The sequence below is a fragment of the Pelophylax lessonae genome (assembly GCF_965119305.1).
Source record: "Pelophylax lessonae genome assembly, chromosome: 5".
NCBI classification, from domain to species: domain Eukaryota; kingdom Metazoa; phylum Chordata; class Amphibia; order Anura; family Ranidae; genus Pelophylax; species Pelophylax lessonae.
The window spans coordinates 64,472,605-64,493,439 of record NC_138772.1 but is presented as its reverse complement, the minus strand read 5'-3'; the positions used below and the strand labels follow the sequence as shown (position 1 = coordinate 64,493,439).

Sequence of the window (20,835 nt, the reverse complement as noted above, 5' to 3'; positions counted from 1 at the left end):
GCATGTTTTTAGGCTGGTCTACTTTTCATTTCTGTTCCAGTTTTAAATCATCAGTTCATCCAAAACGGGCATTTCAGTAAAAATCCAAACCTCTTTAAAGGAGTTGTAAAGTTAGGAAGGTTTCTCTATTCTTTGAATTAAGATTAAAAGCCTTCTGGGTGTAGCAGCACCCCCTAATACCTACCTGAGCCCCCTCTGTCCAGCAGGAGCCAGGCTTGGACTCTCCCTCCTGATTGGCTCACTGACTTTGATTGATCGGCCTATCAGGAGAGAGAGGGGGTGGGGCCGAACGGCAGCTCCGTGTCTGAATGGACACACAGAGATGCAGCTCGGCTTGGGTGTCCCCATAGCAAACTACTTGCTGTCGGGGACACTGGATAGGAAGGGGGGACCTGAGAAGGGGAGGATCAGGACTGCCCTGTGAAAAACCAACTGCACAGAGGTGGTAAGTGTAATATATTATGTTTTTTTTTTTTTTTTTTTTTTTAAATAAAGACTTTACAATCACTTTAAGAGCCCATTCACACAGGGGCGACACGACTTGCCGGGGCGACCTGTGAAGTCGCGGTGCAGCGCGACCTCGGCGCGACATGCACGGACTTCATATCATTGAAGTCAATGCAAGTCGCCTCCAGGTCGCCCCAAAGTAGTACAGGACCCTTTTTCTAAGTCAGAGCGACTTGTGTCGCTCCTGTTAGAACAGGTCCTGTGCTAATCAATGGCAGGCGACCCACCATGACTTGTCAGGCGACCAAGTCGCCTGACAAGTCGCGCTAGTGTGAATGGGGACTAATTTTGAAAATAGTATGGAATTGCTCAAGCTCCTGTCATCTCGCTCATCTTTGGGGAGATTTCCCTGTACTATAGAGGAAATCTCTCCAATGTCAGGAAATTAAGAGTAATTAATGCCACCACAACCAGTGTCCCCATCGCTTTTATTACTGCTATGTTGACAACATTTTGGATTTTCCCTCACTTTCTGTGGTTGCAAGGACAAATAGAATGAATTTCCCCCCTCCCCTAAGAGGAACACCAGGCATTTAAAAACTGTCAGGGCTCTAACCCCTCATGTTCTAAACCCCCTGTATAGACCGTCAACCACCGCCTGACCATTTTCTCAGGACAATATCTCCCCTCTGGAATTCCTAGTTCTGTCTCCATAATGATGCAGCCTGACGTTCTTCACCTAAAGCTGAAATCTCACTTTTGGTTGAGGTGACCCTTTATAGAAACGCGATCTGTAACTGCCGTATGACAGACCAATCAATAGGATGGAAATTTACAACCCTTTCAGAGGAAAAACCTTTAGGCCCCATTCACACTTGGGATTTGGAATCACAGGCAGAATTGGCACGGTTCAGCCTGAGATGCCAAATTGTGTGTGGCAGTCCCCGCACAACTCACATTTGGGTGCCTTTTCATTTTGAACTTACCCCAAACACTGCAATTTTGCCGCTTGACAAAATCCTATTGCAGCAAAATGCACCTTGAAAAAAAAAAAAAAAAAAAAAAAATCACCTGAAGCTTGTCGCCCAAAAAGGAGCAAGAGCTTTTTTTGGGCGACAAACGCACATATAGAAGCCCACTGAAATGAATGGGCTCCCCTATCCGTGACACGTGGAATCACATGAAAATTGCCTGCACAAAATCGCTACACAAAGTGTGAATGGCTCCTCCCCTTTATCAGGTGCCCCCACGGAGAGTTGATTTCCATGGGCCTGTGCGGGCACACTCCCAAGTCCATTGACAGACAGCGGGACTCAGCCCCGCCCCTTAGCCCCACCCCGGGCAGGTCCTTATAGTGGTACTAATATGGGGCTAGAGGAAGTAAATAATGGACTGTAAGTTCAGTGACATCACTGCACTGTGCCGACACAAATCCCTCTGCTTCTGTAACCAATGGGACTTGTAGTCTTCCCATTTACAGGATCTGTGAATGGATTTCGGGCACAGCTACGTTAAATTAAAAGAAAATTGTAGGATGTTGCATGGAGAAGCGATCTGCGATTTTGGTAAGGTGGAGGGCAGTTTGAGTGGGGGGGGTTTGGGGATGCAACTTTTTTTATTTTCTACCCTAAATATGGCTGAAACATTGCCTGAAAGGTGGCCTATGCCTTTAATAAAGTGCTATAGGTCTGATGTATACAAACTGAAACCTGGAGAAGAGTGGCATGTTTGCCCACAACAACCAATCAAGTTTCATCTTTCATTTACTGAAAAAAAAGAAACAAAGGTTCGAATTGGTTCCTTTAGTATAACTAAAGGCAAAACATTTTTTTTTTTTTTTAGGACTGCGTTGAGAGGAATTAGAACAGTTAGAGAAATGCGTCCTCTCTATTTGTCCTATTTACCATTATTTATTAAAGTAAAAGAAAATTCCAAATTTTGGGTTGTTGCCAGAACAGCCGCCCCAGTGCGACACAAATGGCCCTAAAAGAAACTGACAGAGGTTATAACTCTCCCTTACTCTACCCTAAAAGGAGGGGAGGGGGGGTCTGACTTAGAAAAGATTGTAAAGGCAGAAGGTGTTTTCTTTTTTTTTTTTTTTTTTTTATCCTAATGCATTCTATACATTAAGATCAAAAGAGCCTCTGTGTAGCAGCCCCCCTAATACTTACCTGAGCCCCATCTAGATCCAGCGATGTTATAGGAGTGTCTCGGCTGCCCAGGACTCCCCTCCACATTGGCTCAGACAGCAGCATGGGGCCATTGGCTCCCATTGCGGTCAGTCAGCCAATGAGCAGAGAAAGGTGCCGGGGCCGCGGCTCCATGTCTGAATGGACACAAGAAGCTGTGGTTCGGCTCAGTGTGCCCCCATAGCAAGCTGCTTGCTGGCACTCAAAAGGAGGGAGGAGCCAGGAGCGTCAAAGAGGGACCCGAGAAGAGGAGGATCCGGGCTGCTCTGTGCAAAACCAACTGCACAGAGGAGGGTAGTATAACATGTTTGTTATTTGTTAACTAAAAAACTAGACTTTACAATCACTTTAGGTGCCGGTTCACACATGCGATGTGGGGCGGGAACCCTGCGAATCCACTGCGGTTTTCTGCATCATACTCGACTCGCAGGCAGTTCACACTGCCATATGCGAAATTCTGGGGGTGTCAATACAAAGTTAACAACATCCCCCGCTCAGTTTGCATATCGCAGTGCAAACTGTCAATTTGGACATGAATCGGATCGCATATGTGTGAACATCCATGCAATCAATTCTGGTGTGGACCAAAAAAAGGGTCCTGTATGGCTGAATTCGCAACGCACAGACATTGCATGTGATTTGCAGAGCAGTGCGCTCCCAATCGCATACAATGTCTGACATCGCATGTATGTCAACCGGCACTAAGGCCTGGTTCATGCTGATGCGGTGCAGAATTTGCAGCAAAATCTGTGCGGGTTCCTTACCGCATTAAAATCGCACCCCGCTCATGCGAACCACGGCAGGTGTGTATGTTAACGGCACCCCAAAATCTGTCCACTTAATGCAGTGCGATTTGCAGAATTGGATTGCTGGGTATTCACATCTAATTCTGGTGTGGCCAAGATAAGGGTCCTGCACGATTTTGGTGTAGATGCGGTGAGATTTGAGCTATATAGAATGAAGGGCTCAAATCGTGCTGCTGCTGAATCGCATGTAATGTGAACAGAAATGCAGTGTGATTCCTGTTCAGATCGCATGCGGTTCCCAAACCACATCCAGTGTGAACTGGGCCTTAGTTCTACTTTAATTTGGTTTTAGATGTTACCTTGTCTCTAACTGCTAGGAAGCTGCTGTATGTTGCCATGTCTCCTGATCTGCACATTGTAGTTGAGCAGACTGCAGAAGACTGTATACGGTATATTATAAATAACCAGTGATGTCAGTACAGTAAAAGGGGCAGTGCATACATGTAGTTTACGAGGGTGTCCAGCACCATTGATCAGTGTGTGGCATGGTAGCCCAATACACCAGGACCAGTGCCGGTCTTGTGGATTGGATACCAGCAGCCTCCGACGCTTTATCCAAGACTCCTATAGGTAGCCACAGGTTCCCTTTATTTAGACGTGATTTTATTTTTTTTCTGTAGATTTGATAAAACGGGTACACACTACACAGGCCTCTTCTACTTCACTGAATAAGTGGCAGGATTGTCAGTGTGCACAGATGAAGATCTGTCACATACTGTGCCAGGACTGAGCGCACTGAGCTGCCACTTCCAGATTTCCGCTCTGACAGCTTCCTAGGCAAGAAAGAAAGCCCCCGCTGCCAGAGAACGAGCCGCTCGCTTCTTCAATACCAGCATGACATGTTCCAATATAACTCTATACAGTGCAGAGATCTGCAGAAAGAATTCCATCAACATTTAGCCCTGGTTCACACTGATGCGTTTCAGACGTATGAACTCCCATGACTGGTGATCTAACATGACTTTCAGTAGAGGTCATTCACATGTGTGAATTCGTTCTGATTTGAAAAAGGGTCCTGTGTAAGTTTTGTGCATTGTAGTGGATTTTAAGGTGCATAGAGTTGAATGGAAACTGCATCTAAAACGCTGATCTGTCCTAAGTGAACACAATTCCAGTGCGTTTTCAGCTAGTCGCTGCTGATAGCGAGTGAGACACCCCGGTGCACCATGCCAGTGCATCTCAACACACATGGGTTTCAGTGAGAGAGACCCCGGTGCACCATGCCAGTGCAGCTCAACACACATGGGTTTCAGTGAGCGAGACCCCGGTGCAGCTCAACACACATGGGTTTCAGTGAGAGAGACCCCGGTGCAGCTCAACACACATGGGTTTCAGTGAGAGAGACCCCGGTGCACCATGCCAGTACAGCTCAGCACACATGGGATTCAGTGAGAGAGAGACCCCAGTGCACCATGCCAGTGCAGCTCAACACACATGGGTTTCAGTGAGAGAGACCCCGGTGCACCATGCCAGTGCAGCTCAACACACATGGGTTTCAGTGAGAGAGACCCCGGTGCACCATGCTAGTGCAGCTCAACACACATGGGTTTCAGTGAGCGAGACCCCAGTGCACCATGCCAGTGCAGCTCAGCACACATGGGTTTCAGTGAGCGAGACCCCGGTGCACCATGCCAGTTCAGCTCAACACACATGGGTTTCAGTGAGAGAGACCCCGGTGCACCATGCCAGTGCAGCTCAACACACATGGGTTTCAGTGAGAGAGACCCCGGTGCACCATGCTAGTGCAGCTCAACACACATGGGTTTCAGTGAGCGAGACCCCAGTGCACCATGCCAGTGCAGCTCAGCACACATGGGTTTCAGTGAGCGAGACCCCGGTGCACCATGCCAGTTCAGCTCAACACACATGGGATTTAGTGAGCGAGAGACCCAGGTGCACCATGCCAGTGCAGCTCAGCACACGTGGGATTTAGTGAGCGAGACCCCGGTGCACCATGCCAGTGCAGCTCAACACACATGGGATTCAGCGAACCACAAAGCATGGATGTGATCAATGTGATTACAGCCTAAGGGCCATTCACACCAGAAACTGCACATAACTTCTGTGACTACATGTTAACACGCTTAAACGCGTTTTGCACTGCTTATGCAGTGCATTTTTCTATACGTTTTTGGGCTTGGCTTTCTTGGCTTAAAGGGGTGCGTTGTGTTTGAAGCGTGTTCCCTGAATTTGTGGAGCAGAAAAATTCAGCATGCTCCACTTTTTATTAACTGCACTGCAATGATGTGAACTGTGCCCATAGGATTACCTGGATTTTGGTCTGTCTATGCAGTTAGAGTCCAGTTCAAAACGTAGCCAACTGTGTTCGGTGTGAAAGGGCCCTAAATGTTCAGACATTGCTGCTCTGTGCTAGACCATTCCTCTCTTGTCTGTAGACTGGTGATCCTGGAACACATCTGCTGATGATGGAATATACTCAGATGTTGCATAATGCCGGGTTCAGGTGCTCTCCTACTGACCCTTTGGTCTCTCATTCTTCTGCAGGGTATAAAAGATGAAGGTAAACCAAATGTGCCCTCAGCTACCAGGAGGGTATGAAGTCATGGAAAATATAGGTGTAAACCAAATGAATAAAATCTCATCGGCTTTATTGCTGTTACATAGTTCTAAAACATTGCAGTCTTTTAAAATCTGCAGCTTTCATTACAATACTATCCTGCCATGAAGGTCTTGTTCAGACAGTTAGAGGGGTGACAACTGTTGTGCCCCTGCATTGTCCCCTAGTGGAGACCACAAGTAGCTGTTCTGACACACATTGCTCAGGCATGGTCTGCTGTTGTCACTATAAGGCTGCATTCACACCTGAGCGTTTCCTTTTCCAGTGTTTTTGGGGCTTTTTTTCAGGCGTTTTTTAGCTTTTTTTCCAGGTGTTTTTTTTTTTTTAGCTTTTTGGGGTTTTTTTTGGGCTTTTTTTCAGGTGTTTTTTTTTTTTTTTTGGGGGGGGGGGGGGTTTCAGGCATTTATTGGGTTTTTTTTCAGGCGTTTGGAAATGAGCATTTTATGAGCTGAAATACGCTCAGGTGTGAACAGGGCCTTAGGCTCCATTCACATCTGAGCGTATCATTTTCATGCGTTTTTTTTTTTTTTTTAGGCATTTTGTCTTGGGCTTTTTTTGCAGGTGTTTGGAGCCAGGTCTTGACATCTAACAAAAACACTGGTAATCTGCCAAAAAAGAAGCTCGTGTACTTTTTTGAGCTTCAGGCAACCAAACGCTCATATGTGAACAGGGGCCATTGAAATGAATGGGAGTTTGCTTGTTGGGCGTTTTGAGATTTCAGATATGAGCGTTTTCCAAGCTGATATACGCTCAGGTGTGAACAGGGCATTAGGAAGCCGGACCAGAGCTGACGCTGAGCGACTGCATGTAAAACAAATGGGTGAAGGAGGCTGGAGGAGATCGGCAGCAATGAGATACAACAAAGAGGAAACGGTATTTTATTTAAAAAAAAAAAAAAATGACAATCGTTTAGGATGCACGATGCATGTATTTGCAAGATAAATGTCACCCACTTTGGTTTTAGATGTGTTCTATAGCGAAGATATAATTTTTTTTAAACGGCCTCCCATTTATTATGGCCTTTCTAGAGATTTCTGGGGAAATGCCACCCTGCCTTTAACACTCCATATTAATTATTTCAGTGCAGGATCCAGCATGTGGCAGTAATACTGATGTGATGTATTCATCTTTGACTCAGTCTTATTACCGCCAACGTATGATGCTGATTGATTGACCTGCTGCCAGATAGAACCGAGCTCTCATTACACCATGCCATGTAAAATTCTAATTAACACGCCAAGATTACCGTGAGAAACTGCCTTTGAAGCGCACATTCGCCCTCTCTCCGTACAGTCAAGTATTTATGGTGGCGCTTAAAGCGGAACTTCACCTAAAAGGGGAAGCTGCTCTTGTTTGCTTCAACCACCCCCCCCCCCGCCACATTTGGCAAAATTGGGCAGGGGTGTACCTGGTATGGATAGGTACCCGCTCCCAATTCCTGTCCGATCTGAGCCAGAAGTTTGCTCCCATCCCCCCACCCCACAACCTTCTGAGACACCTCACAGGTCCTAGAAGACTACAAGACCATTCACAAAGTGTAGTGCGGCTTGCACATGTGCAGTAGGAAGCCGGCTGTGAAGCCGCATGGCTCCACTGTCTGCCCCACTTACTTGATGCTGGGGCCTTTACCTGAAAACAAATGAAGAATCGGCTCAGGTGAGGACATGGCGCGATCCCTGGACAGGTAAGTGTCCTAATATTAAAAGTCAGGATCTACAGTATTTGTAGCTACGGACTTTTATTTATTTCTTTGGGGGGGGGGGGGGGGGAGGCTGACGCTCCTCTTTAATATTGGCTCAGAAGTAGGGTCTTTTAAAGTGGATCGGAGCACCAAAAACACTATTTTTAATTAATTAAATTTTAATATTCAAAGCAAACTTACCCCCCCCCCCCCATATCCATCCATATCTCTAATGTTTTTTTTTTTGGAGGGTCCGATCAGGTCCACCTGAAAAACTGACAGGCGGGCCTGATCGGTGAGACCGTGTGAAATGGGCCCTACCTCAATTGTAGTATATAAAAGTCTTGTGACTTCTATCAGTGTCTGGTTAAAGCTTGTAGGAGGGGTTTTTATACATGGCTGTCCTATGAGGATGCCGGACCCCTGACCCTCTGTCTGGACAGTGCTGATTGGCCCTGTGCTGATCACATGCACTCTCCCAGTAAAAAAAAAAAAAAAAACTAGCCATACACACCAAACTGAGCATGTGCAGCTTGTCCCCTACCGTCTACTATCCGGAGATTAATTATGAACCCTGGAAGAAGGGGAGGATCGTATGTAGAGGATTAACCCCTTAGGTTCCATAGTAAGTATAACGAGCATGCTTTACTGCACATACAGACTGATTTTACTGTTGTGGGTTTAGTAACTCTTTCAAGCCTAGCTCCAGCCAAAAAGTATTGAAGTCTGTGAAGCCAGGTATCTTACCTATTCAGAAGACATTACCAACAGCCAACCAGGTTTGCTTTAGACTCCATTCACACAGCATTGTAGTGTATTATGGCACGTGTTAACCACTTGCCGACCGCCCCACGCAGATTTACTGCGTCAGGGCGGCTCGGCTGCGCATAATCACGTAGATCTACATGGTTATGTGCACGTGGAATCGGCGGCCCGCACACGCTGCCGGAGCCACGCTTCAGCTGTGATTAAACACAGCGGGAGTCAGACTGCGGGAGGAGCGGGCTCGATTGCAGGAGGCCGGCGGCGATTCTACAGCTAGAATGACAGAAGAGCTGCCTGCCTATGTAAACAAAGCAGGCGGCTCTCCTGTCAGAGGCAGGGAAAGGTCATGTGATTCAGCTAAGCTGAATCACCGATCTCTCTCTGCCTCTGTCCAACCCATCCCCCCACTCAGTAAGCACTAAAGGGAACACATTTAACCCCTTGATCACCCCCAGTGTTAACCCCTTCCCTGCCAGTGTCATTTTTACAGTAACAGTGCATATTTTAGCACTGATTACTGTATTAATGTCACTGGTACCCCCAAAAAATGTCAGGTGTCCGTAATGTCGCAGTCCCGATAAAAATCGCTTATTGCCGCCATTGCTAATAAAAAAAAAAGTCCATAAATCTATCCCGTAGTTTGTAAACGCTATAACTTTTGCACAAACCAATTTTAATATACACTTTTTTTTTTTTTCACCAAAAATATGTAGCAGAATACAAATTGGCTTAAAATGATAAAAAAAAATATATATTTTTAAAAAAATGTTTTTATTGGGAATGTTTTATAGCAGAAAGTAAAAAATATTGTGTTTTTGTTCCAAAATTGTTGCTCTTTTTTGTTTATAGCGTAAAATCTAAAAACCGCAGAGGTGATCAAATAGCACCAAAAGAAAGCTCTATTTGTGGGAAAAAAAGGACATCAATTGCATTTGGGTACAGCGTCGCACGTCTGCGCAATTGTCAGTTAAAGCAACGCAGTGCTAAATTGCAAAAAATAGCCTGGTCATTAAGGGGGTAAAAACCTTCCGGAGCTGAAGTGGTTAATGCGCGTTGCATTAAAGCAGCTCAATCATTATGATTGCACCACAACAGGTGAAAAAAAAAAAAAAAAAACACGTACCCCCTCCCCCCCCCCACATCGCATTGAATGGATGTTGCGGTATGTTGGGCTCTGCTATACAATGAATGGCACCGCATGTAGTTCAGGTGCATGGTGGCTGCATTTGTAATGCAGTGTGAATGAGCCTTGAATCCAGGGACAGGTTTACTTCAAAGGGAATAGTTGTACGTTGTTGGAGCGGTCTAGAATCTAAATCAGTTTAAAAATAAATTCATTCTAAAAGGTCTGCTTGCCTTCAGTGTTTCCGGCAGAAAAGCAAATTGTGGAGGACTGTATTGTCTGTCAAGGCTCGAAAATAGCACAATAGCGGCACAAGCCACCCACACAGTGTTCTCGCTGGATGTAAGTGCCGTGTAATTGGTGAATGTTTTCACCTTGCAGAATGCCAGGTCCCCCCGCTGATCCGTCGGGTATACTGTACCGATCACAGCTCTATTCATTCATCACAATGAGAAAATGATGAGGGGGAAGGAGCAAACCAGCCAGACATGACCCCACAGGCTTGGCAGAACGCCGATTTTTAAAGCCCAACTCCAGATGGAATTTTATTTTTTAGTTTAGATAGAATGCATCAGGTATAGAAGCCTGGTGGTGCCCATCCCACAGCTTGTGGGCTACAAGGGGAAGTTTGGTGTTGGCAGCGCAGCCCGAGGGCCCCACCAGTCAGTAGTGTGGAATCTTTGGTAAGGTCTGTAGGTGATCTCCAGCAGTCTCATAACCTGTCCCCAGCCTCTGACTGTCTCCTACATCATGCTTCAGTCTCTGACCTTTTTTTATAGGGAGTCTACAACAGTCTTCTGTTGCATTATATATGCAGGGCTCGACAAAATCAAGGTTGCATTGGCGACTGGAATTAGCAGCCTGGCGCCTGGGCTACATTGCAGCAGGTGTCTTGTCCCCATGGGGCCAGTGGGTGCGCAGACTAAGATGCTACGGCTTTGCAGCCTGCTGAAGCTAGATGCTTGCATTACATATAATGCAGGGCTTGGCAAACCCCAGGTGCCAGGTTGCATTGGTGACTGGAATTAGATGCCTGGTGAGTGGAATTAGCAGCCTGGCGCCTGGGCTACATCGCAGCTGGTGTCTTGTCCCTATGCGGCCAGCGGGTGTGCGGACTAGGATGCCGCGGCTTTTCAGCCTGCTGGAGCTAGATACTTGCATTATGTATAATGCAGGGCTTGACAAAACCCAGGCACCAGGTCACATTGGCGACTGGAATTAGCGGCCTGGGCTACATTGCAGCGGGTGTCTTGTCCCCATGGGGCCCGCGAGTGCGCCGACTAGGATGCTGCGGCTTTGCAGCCTGCTGGAGCTAGATGCTTGCGTCGGGAATCTGCTGCCCTCTTGTGGTGGCCAGGGCTGTGACAAGCAGTCACTGACTACACAGAGTTTCCCCTGCCTGTTCTCACTGCCTGCCCATCTCCTTCCTAAGAAGAGAAGAGGTTGAAGGTGTTGGCGGACCTGATCGGACCCCCCAGTCTCCTCTATGGAGCGGCGGATATCAGCAGACATTTGGACACCCGCCGTTATCCGAACCTGTCCGCCGAAAGAGATGGATGGTGATCCTATTTTCCATCTGTTCAGGGCATTGAATGGAAATGGGCAGGCGGTCCGTTTTCATCCATTTGCCCCATAGAGGAGAGCGGGACTGTTAGTGTTCGCTCTGCATAGTGGAGCAGACAGGACCTGTCATCTGCCTGCAGAGAAATCCCCGCTGAGCAAGAAGATTCCGCTTGGTAGAGGTGCCCGTGTGAAAGGGCCCTAAGGTGGCATGAGTTACTGGATCACTTATCTCCTCCACCTTGCTGCACTGTCCTTCCCTAGTGAGCCACTGGCCATCACACCATTAAGCCAAGTACACACGGGCCGAATGCTGGGCAACTTCAGCCGGTCCAATAAAAACTGTCCATCAGTCGGCCCGTGTTAATGGCAGACGGTCCGACAGAAGCCGAGCCATTCGGCATGCTGGAAAAGAAAACTGGCTCCTAAACTTTTTCAGCTGGCTCCTAGATTCCAAGTAAATTTGTCAAGCCCTGATTTAATGCAGATTTTATTTCACCCATTGGTGATCTCGGGGGCTGCATTTTAAGCGGTGTTGAACCCAAAACCAAAAATTTAATCTATTGCAGCTTACCAATCATTTGCTGTGGTGACTGCATTTGTTTTCTTTTTTTAGGCTTTTTTATTTTCCCCCTCTGTTTTCACCAGGTGATCTGGCCAGTACCATCTGTATTAGTAAGGCACCTCTCTGGATGAAGGAGCACAGGGGAACCTTTGGACAGCAGCATTGTCCGTCTCGGGGAGGGGAGTGTTGGATGTACTAGCAGATTTAAATACACTAACAAATTGAAGCCAAACTTCAGTTAACACTTTAACACGGGTGCCTCTGCTTTATGGAGTCTACTTGCTCAGTGAATGATCGCTCCTCTGATCTCCACTAAGCAGGCGGATGACAGGTCGTGTCTGCTCCGCTGTGTAGAACGGACACGGACACAGCCCCGCTCTCCTATGGGGTAATCAGATGGAAATGGACTGCCTGTCCGTTTATCATCCAATCTGTCAGACAGAAAATAGGAACACAATCCATCTGGTTTTTGTGGGCAAGATCAGATGGCAGCGCTGACATCCGTTGCTCCATAGGGCAGACTTTAAGGTCCGATCATCCGTCTGAAAAACTGACAGATGGACCTGATTGGACAGCCCATGTGAAAGGGCCCTTTATAATTGGTTACAGCAAACCTTTTTCTTTTTTTTCCTTTTGCGATAAAAGATTTTACATTTAAATTTGTAACTACCCCTGCCAGTGGTAAATGGTTCATCTGATCCCTCTCAATAATACATCTGAAAAATAGCTTGTTCTTTTGAAAAGAGAAAAAAAAAAATTACTGGCCAGATCACCAGTTGGAAAATGGAAAAAAAAATCCTAAAAAAGGAAAACTAGTACAGCCATCACATATGAGCACTGGTAAGCTGCAATATAATGAATGTGTGCTTTTGGGTATAATAGTGCTTGAAGGCTCTTTATATCACGAAAGTTGACAACTGCTGGTTCAGAAGATCTGCCTGCTTTTTGTTTTTAGCTGTCAGTTTCCCCACTGGTAAAATTCTCTCTTTGTCCTGGTGACATGGCTATTGTCTTTGGGCAAGGCGTAGCTAACCCACAGTATTTGCATTAGCTGCGCTTTCCCATAGACTTCAATTATGTCCCACCGTTTTGGTACTTTTCTCTGGAAGTGCAACAAAACTGTGGATCATAGAAGTCTATGGGAAAGTGCAGCTAACCTTTAGCTAAGCTTTACCCAAAGTGCAGCAGGGCCGTGTGAAGCCAAACTTGGGGCTAGTTCACACCAGATGCAGTGCTGTGCATTTTTTATTTATTTTATGCATCAAAAATGCATGTTTTCCATGTATTCCAATAAGCCTAGTTCACACTAGTGGAGTCAGTTTCCGGAGCAGAAAAAAAAAGTAGAACGTGTTGTATTTTTTTCTGCACAGAACCAGAGTGGATCAAAATCGATTTTTTTTTTTTTTTTTATCACATTTTAATAAAATGCTTTTGGAGTAAAAATCTATCTAAAGATAGAATATTTAAGATGATACATTATTAATTTAAATAGTTTATTCAGCACGAAATGGAGCTTAGTTATGTAGCATGAGGCTGTATATTCTGCAATAATTTAAATCTTTCGTAAATCCTGATAAATAAGATCTGTGTTCCTAAATATAAGGAACACAGGATTCCTGTGTTCATTACTGACAAACAGCGGTCTGCAGTGTTTACAGCGGCAGACCGCCATTCTGTCTCCATGGGGAGCCATCATGGGTGCTGAGCTCCCCCTGTTGCCAATCGGCACACACCCCCACTAGCTGTTTCAGGAAGCGACGTACAGGTACGTCATTTCATGGGACCGAACCGACCTGCCGCAGTAAAAGTATGGCGGCTGGTTGGCAAGTGATGGTAAAAAAAAAAAAAAAAAAAGACTATCCTAATAAACATGTTCCCGTTTTTCTTTTTGTTGCAAGAAAAAAAAAAAATATATACTTTTTCGTCTAGGAGTCTGCAATTATTTTAGATTTAAAGGCTTTGAAACAAATGGTATTTATAATTATTATTATTTTTTATTTATTTTTTGCTCCTTTTACACCTGAGTTGCCCTTAAGCGCCGGTTCACATTGCAGCGACGCTACCTCGCACCGCGACCTCAGAGGTCGCGGTGCGAGCAGCGCGCCACTACCTCGGAGCGGCCGCCACGGACTTCATAACATTGAAGTCTATGGCGGTCGCCTCCGGGTCGCCCCAAAGAAGCTCCGGACCCTTTTTTTAGGTCGGAGCGACTTGTGTCGCTCCTATTAGAACGGGTCCGCAGCTTCCCTATGGGAGGCGACCTGTGAGGCGACCAGGTCGCCTCACAGGTCGCCCTAGTGTGAACCGGCACTAAAAAGCGTACTCACCAGCCCAGCATTGTTTTTTTTTTTTTTTTGTTTGTTTTTAAGTATAAATCTAGCATTGTTTAGTTTGAAGTGTCACTCCGGGTCCCACACCAGCATCTTCTCTTCTGATGTCCATCAGGAGGCCTGCAGTCCCCCCACCCTTATTTTGTGGGGGGGGGGATGGGTTCTTTGAGCTGCCTCCCTGCCTTGAGATGCCTTCCCAGTGCAGCACAACTTGATCCAGAGCTTCCTAGGCTCAGGCTTCCAGGGGGATGGGGGGGTCATTCTCTACTAGGCATGAATTGTGAAACTGCTCTCTGAAAAATACCTAAACCCCCCCCCCCCCCAACAAAATCATGGAGTGCCTTTCTATTTGGGAAGACATGGTAAAAAAAAAAAAAGCGATGGGTTTTAATAATTCCCTGTTCCAAATCAAATGATTAAAACAAATTTTAGTGTTGGATTGACTTTAGAGAACCTTCCTATCTAGGACATTGCGGCCCTGTCAGTAGAGAGGACGGAGGTGGTCAGTAGAGAGGACGGAGGTGGTCAGTAGAGAGGACGGAGGTGGGTCAGTAGAGAGGACGGAGGTGGGTCAGTAGGAGAGGACGGAGGTGGGTCAGTAGAGGGACGGAGGTGGGTCAGTAGAGGGGACGGAGGTGGTCAGTAGAGAGGACGGAGGTTGGTCGAGAGGAGGACGGAGGTTGGTCAGTAGAGAGGACGGAGGTGGTCAGTAGAGAGGACGGAGGTGGGTCAGTAGAGAGGGACGGAGGTGGGTCAGTAGAGAGGACGGAGGTGGGTCAGTAGAGAGGCGGAGGTGGGTCAGTAGAGGAGGACGGAGGTGGGTCAGTAGAGAGGGACGGAGGTGGGTCAGTAGAGGGGACGGAGGTGGGTCAGTAGTGGGGACGGAGGTGGTCAGTAGAGGGGACGGAGGTGGGTCAGTAGAGGGGACGAGGTGGGTCAGTAGAGGGACGAGGTGGGTCAGTAGAGGGGACGAGGTGGGTCAGTAGAGGGGACGGAGGTGGGTCAGTAGAGGGGACGGAGGTGGGTCAGTAGAGGGGACGGAGGTTGGGTCAGTAGAGGGGACGGAGGTGGGTCAGTAGAGGGGACGGAGGTGGGTCAGTAGAGGGACGGAGGTGGGTCAGTAGAGGGGACGGAGGTGGGTCAGTAGAGGGGACGGAGGTGGGTCAGTAGAGGGGACGGAGGTGGGTCAGTAGAGGGGACGGAGGTGGGTCAGTAGAGGGGACGGAGGTGGGTCAGTAGAGGGACGGAGGTGGGTCAGTGAGAGGGACGGAGGTGGGTCAGTAGAGAGGACGGAGGTGGGTCAGTAGAGAGGACGGAGGTGGGTCAGTAGAGGGGACGGAGGTGGGTCAGTAGAGGGGACGGAGGTGGGTCAGTAGAGGGGACGGAGGTGGGTCAGTAGAGGGGACGGAGGTGGGTCAGTAGAGGGGACGGAGGTGGGTCAGTAGAGGGGACGGAGGTGGGTCAGTAGAGGGGACGGAGGTGGGTCAGTAGAGGGGACGGAGGTGGGTCAGTAGAGGGGACGGAGGTGGGTCAGTAGAGGGGACGGAGGTGGGTCAGTAGAGGGGACGGAGGCGGGTCAGTAGAGGGGACGGAGGCGGGTCAGTAGAGGGGACGGAGGCGGGTCAGTAGAGGGGACGGAGGCGGGTCAGTAGAGGGGACGGAGATGTTTGCTAAGCCATCCTTGTCCCCTATTCATAGACCCAAACCTACGTCCGACATACTCCAATTGTGTTTGTTTTATGAGACAATCTCTCCCCAGTAGATTGACGGGCAGACAGTCTGTGTATGATCTGGCAATGGAATTGTGTCTATAGGTAGATTTACATATTTACATGAAATGCCAAACTGTGAATGGGCTCTGATACGGTATTTTCATAGCTGTAAAAACATTTTAATATAATTTTTTAAATTAGATTTTTAAATTATTTTTTTTCTTCTGGATGCTATGACTAAGGTTTTCTGCCTATAATTGAATTTATATTTTACGTTGACCTTTTTTGTGACTTTAGCACACCGTAAAAATCCAATATAAAACCTTACATGAGAAGAAATGTGTGGGTGAGAACAAGGTGCGACTATGCGATCACACCCGCAGCTCAGGCTTTCCCAATACACCGACAGCTGCAGAGCGTTAGTCTGGCACAAAATGTAGTGCTAGACTATCTGCTAGTGATATAAAAATCTCTGGCCTGACAAAATGCACAATTGGGATAATTATACAAGTAATGTTTCACCTACTAAGAGATTCGTCATTTGGTTACTGTGTATGTGTAGCCAAAACTTTTTTTTTTCGAGCCAGGAAGGAGTGGAACCTCCAAGTTGTATTGCTTTCTGTGTTCTGTCTATACATTAAAGTAAAACTTTAATTGTAGTTTTGGATGGAGTGGAGAAGGATTAGAACACCTGTCGGTGTTTATTGCTGTCTTTGCCCCCAGTAAGGAGATTTACCCTCTCGACGGATGGAAAATAGGGTTTCCATCCGTCCAGATTTGACGGATCGGATGTCAGCAGACATGTCTACGCTGAAATCCGATGCCCCATAGGGATGTATGGGGGGACCGTCCAGATCCGCCAAAAAAACGGACAGGCGGATCTGAACGGTCCGCCTGTGTGAAAGAGCCCTTACTTTCCCAATAACCAATCAGGAAGGGAGGTGAAATATCTGCAAATCAAGGGAATTCTTTGGGGACCCCCTGGTCACTAGAACTAGTGTCCCCATTGGAAGATTTCCCCTTTAATACTTTTCTGGGGACAACCCAAAATTTGGGATTTTTACTTTTACTGGTAATGATAAACCGGACAAATCTAGCGGATGGAATCGGATGAGAACGGACTGACTGTCCGTTCCCATCCGATTCCCCCATAGAAATGTATGGGAAACTGACCGCTGTGCCTCCTCTGCATGCACTGTGTGCGAACAGCTGTCATCCTCCTGCTCAGCGGGGGATTGGCGGATCGATCCCCCACTGAGATAAAGAGTCCGTCCAACGGACGGACAGTGTAAAAGGGGCCTAAAGGGAATATCTCCGTAATGGGATACAGATGGTAAAAAAATTTTTTACCTTCCCCCTTGTTCTGTCCAAAATGGGGGGGGGGGGGTTTGCCTATAGTTCTACTTAAATTTTGTCCTGGTGTCCTTTTTTTTTTTTTTTTGTCAGTAAGTACCTCCTCCCGCTTCCTCAATTCTTGCCTAGGCAAGAATGACATCACACGTCCAAGGAGGCTGCAGGACAGGTCTCCCTGCACAGTGCAATCTTGTGCAAGCAGGGAGCTGGCTGTGACTTCTCCGAAAATCACAGCCAGCTCCCAAATCCAAGACGGCAGCACCAGGCACCTGCCAGCAGTAAGATACGGCTGTGGGAAGATGGTGTTTAACTCCATGGACTGATATGCACCTGGTTTGTAATCAGAACATTCTTGTGATATATACACTCGGAATGTCAGCGAGGGAGGTGAAATGGGCAGAAAATCAAGGTTTTACCTTCCTGGCCGTGCAGGGTTTTTGGGATCAGAGAAGCGCGATACCTGCTGGACTGAATTACAATTATTTTGTCATGGAAAATGGCTGACCTGTTTTTGGAAGTGTGAAGTACCAGTTTGCTCAGTTATGTGACATCTAGAGAATAATACAAGTTTTTTTTTTTTTTTCTAATTGATTTTACTGTATGACTAAATACTCAAAGCGCAACTGAACTTTTTAGTTCAAATTTGCTAAATCCATTCAGAGAACATCAAGACAAAAGGTGTATAAAGTCTTAGGCTGGGATCACACTTCTGTGAATTAGATGTGGGTTTCCTCACATCCAAGTCGAATGACAGAGTGTGACACAGGGTTCACACATCTCCGGGACGGCTGCGGTCCGCAATTAGAAAGGGTCCTGTGTGTTTTTGGTTCTGATTCAGGTGCAAATTCAAGCAAAAATTCATGCTGAATCTGTGAACAGAGATGCACCGGACCCCCTGCTGTGAAGCGCAGCCGCAGCATGCGTGACCCCAGCCTTATAAATTTGTTTTCTTCAGAAGCTGCCACATCTGAGTAGAAAGGTCTGTCCCCTGCCAGCATGCTGTAGAGAAGGAGTCATTCTCTCTGTATGGACTCTGTAGTCTCTCTGAAGTTTGACGCCCATGCTGAATCAGAGCTGGAGCTCTCTAATAAATAAGGAGTAAGGCCTTTGCTGATTGGGGAGCCCTAGCTTTGACTCTGCAGGGGGTGTGTTGGACTTTTACAAAAAGTCCATTGCTTCCATACAGAGCAAGGTTCCTTCCCTATATCTTGCTGACAATTGGGCTTTAACTGTACTTAAACCCTAATAATGGATGTCTGTCTGTTTTAAATATACAAAAAAAGTTTTGGCTTTCTATGTTCTGAAAGAAGAAGGAAATGGTTGGGACCCCTGTTTGGTTTTTAATGGAGTTCTTTACAAGGGGACATTCCTTCTTAGACAGTTCTTGCAAAAACAAGTGTACCTATTTGGAAGATTTCCCCAGCTCAAACATTTTGGGTGTCCCATCACTTAGTTTTACCAGGACAAATAAAGGGGTTGAATCTTCCCAGAGGAGAAATGGACTTCAACATTTTTTTATAGGGGTTCTAACCCTTTCACATGCTGAAATTAAAACTAAAAACAAAAAAGCTTTGGCTACACATACTTTTGCTCTCATGTTAACCTTGTTCTGTATTATATTTTCTACCAGGTTCCACGAAAGAACATAATGGGCTGCCAGGAAGTGCATGCCGTGACCCTGCTGGCCTTTGTCTGTGGCACGGCCTCCATCTCAGGCCTGTTCGCTGCCACCCTGCTACCCCAGTGGCGGCAGATGAGACTGTACACTTATAATCGCAATGAGAAGAACTTGACAGTCAGCATCGGACTCTGGGTGAAGTGCACACGACAGGAGTGGAGCAGGGAATGCATGATGTATGACACCGAGTGGTACGCCAGTGTGGATCAGCTGGACATCCGCGTTCTACAGTTTGCTCTTCCCTTTAGCATCCTGACAGCTGGCTCTGCCCTCATCCTGTGCCTAACCGGAATATGCAACACCACCTTTACCTCCACCGTGCCGAACCTAAAAATTGTCAAGTGTCTCATCAACAGCGCTGGTTGCCACCTTGTGGCAGGCTTGCTGTATGTCCTAGCTGGTGTTATTAGCCTGACTCCATCCATCTGGTCCATATTTTACACCAACGTATTAAACCGGAAATACGGGTCTCTATTCACCTATGACATTGCAGTGTTTGTTGCCATAGGCAGCTCTGGTGGGATGTTCATCACTGCCCTGTTACTGTTTTTGTGGTATTGTGCCTGCAAGTCCTTGCCATCGCCATTTTGGCAGCCGCTGTATTCCCATGTACCCAGCATGCACAGCTACGTTCAGCCATCGTACTCGGCACGGTCCCGTATGTCAGCCATAGAGATAGACATTCCTGTGGTTACTCACACTACATAGATTGGATGTGCTATTTTAATTCTGAACTTTTATCTCCCATCTAAGTAGTTGTACAGTGGTGATTTAAAGGGTTATCCAACCCGAAACAATATTTCTGGTTTTCGTTAAATTTGTTGAATTGTTCACAATCTCCTCATCTCTTGGGATCTCTTGTAGTGAGATATGAGCCCTCACGTTCCCTGGTCTGTTCCAATGCCATTCTGAGGAGGTCTCAGGTTCTCTGTGTGGTATGTGTTTTTGTTTTTTTAAGTTACATTAAATCAGAGAGTAGATGGTCTGTCCCACCACTGGAGTTCCCGAGAGAGAAAAATAAACAGATTATAGGTCATCCTGGTACCAGCCTAAAGCTGAAATAACTGATACATTTTGTTCTTTTTAACTAATATCTATAATCGTGATTAGGAAGTATATTTTTGGCATTGTACTTTTTTGTATTGGGTATTTGTGTTGCCTTTTAAATGTTTTCTAAAACAATCACTTCCATTGTTTTTATTTATGTGTTAATCTAAAGCTCAAACTTTTTTTGGTTTTGGATAGAACAGAGAGGTTAGAAAGTGTTTTTTTTTTTTTTTTTTTTTTTTTTTTTTTTTTTTATTGCTTTGTCCCTGCTAGGGAGCTTCATTATTTGTCCAGGTCAGTAGTCTCCAAACTGCGGCCCTTTGCTTGACTTTATTTGACCCTTGGGGCACTATTTTTTATTTTTTTCCCACCAATGCCAACCATGAGGCACCATTCCTTCCACGGACGCCAACCATGAGGCACCATTCCTTCCACGGACGCCAACCATGAGGCACCATTCCTTCCACGGACGCCAACCATGAGGCACCATTCCTTCCACTGACGCCAACCATGAGGCACCATTCCTTCCACTGACGCCAACCATGAGGCACCATTCCTTCCACTGACGCCAACCATGAGGCACCATTCCTTCCACTGACGCCAACCATGAGGCACCATTCCTTCCACTGACGCCAACCATGAGGCACCATTCCTTCCACTGACGCCAACCATGAGGCACCATTCCTTCCACTGACGCCAACAATGAGGCACCATTCCTTCCACTGACGCCAACAATGAGGCACCATTCCTTCCACTGACGCCAACAATGAGGCACCATTCCTTCCACTGACGCCAACAGTGAGGCCCCATTCCTTCCACTGACGCCAACCGTGAGGCACCATTCCTTCCACTGACGCCACCCGTGAGGCACCATTCCTTCCACTGACGCCAACAATGGGGCATAATTCCTCATACTAATGTCAACGATGGAGTGCTACACCTCATCCTACTGACCTCAGGCATGATGGAATTTTCTCCCTGACCACCAAGCCTGAGGCATT

At 46.8% G+C, this 20,835-nt stretch overlaps 2 protein-coding genes across 7 annotated transcripts in view; one reads left to right on the top strand and one right to left on the bottom strand.

Annotated features, from left to right (window-relative positions):
• The window catches only part of CLDN12 (claudin 12), a 29,494-nt gene extending 9,514 nt beyond the window's left edge, over positions 1-19,980 (top strand). Inside the window, exon 2 of the mRNA XM_082259191.1 lies at positions 18,740-19,980. Within this exon, the coding sequence (XP_082115317.1) occupies positions 18,740-19,495 (756 nt within the window). The 3' untranslated portion in view covers positions 19,496-19,980. The remainder of the gene's footprint in view (positions 1-18,739) is intronic.
• Positions 1-20,835, bottom strand: part of ADAM22 (ADAM metallopeptidase domain 22) — a 491,004-nt gene that overhangs the window by 169,957 nt on the left and 300,212 nt on the right. The window lies entirely within an intron of this gene.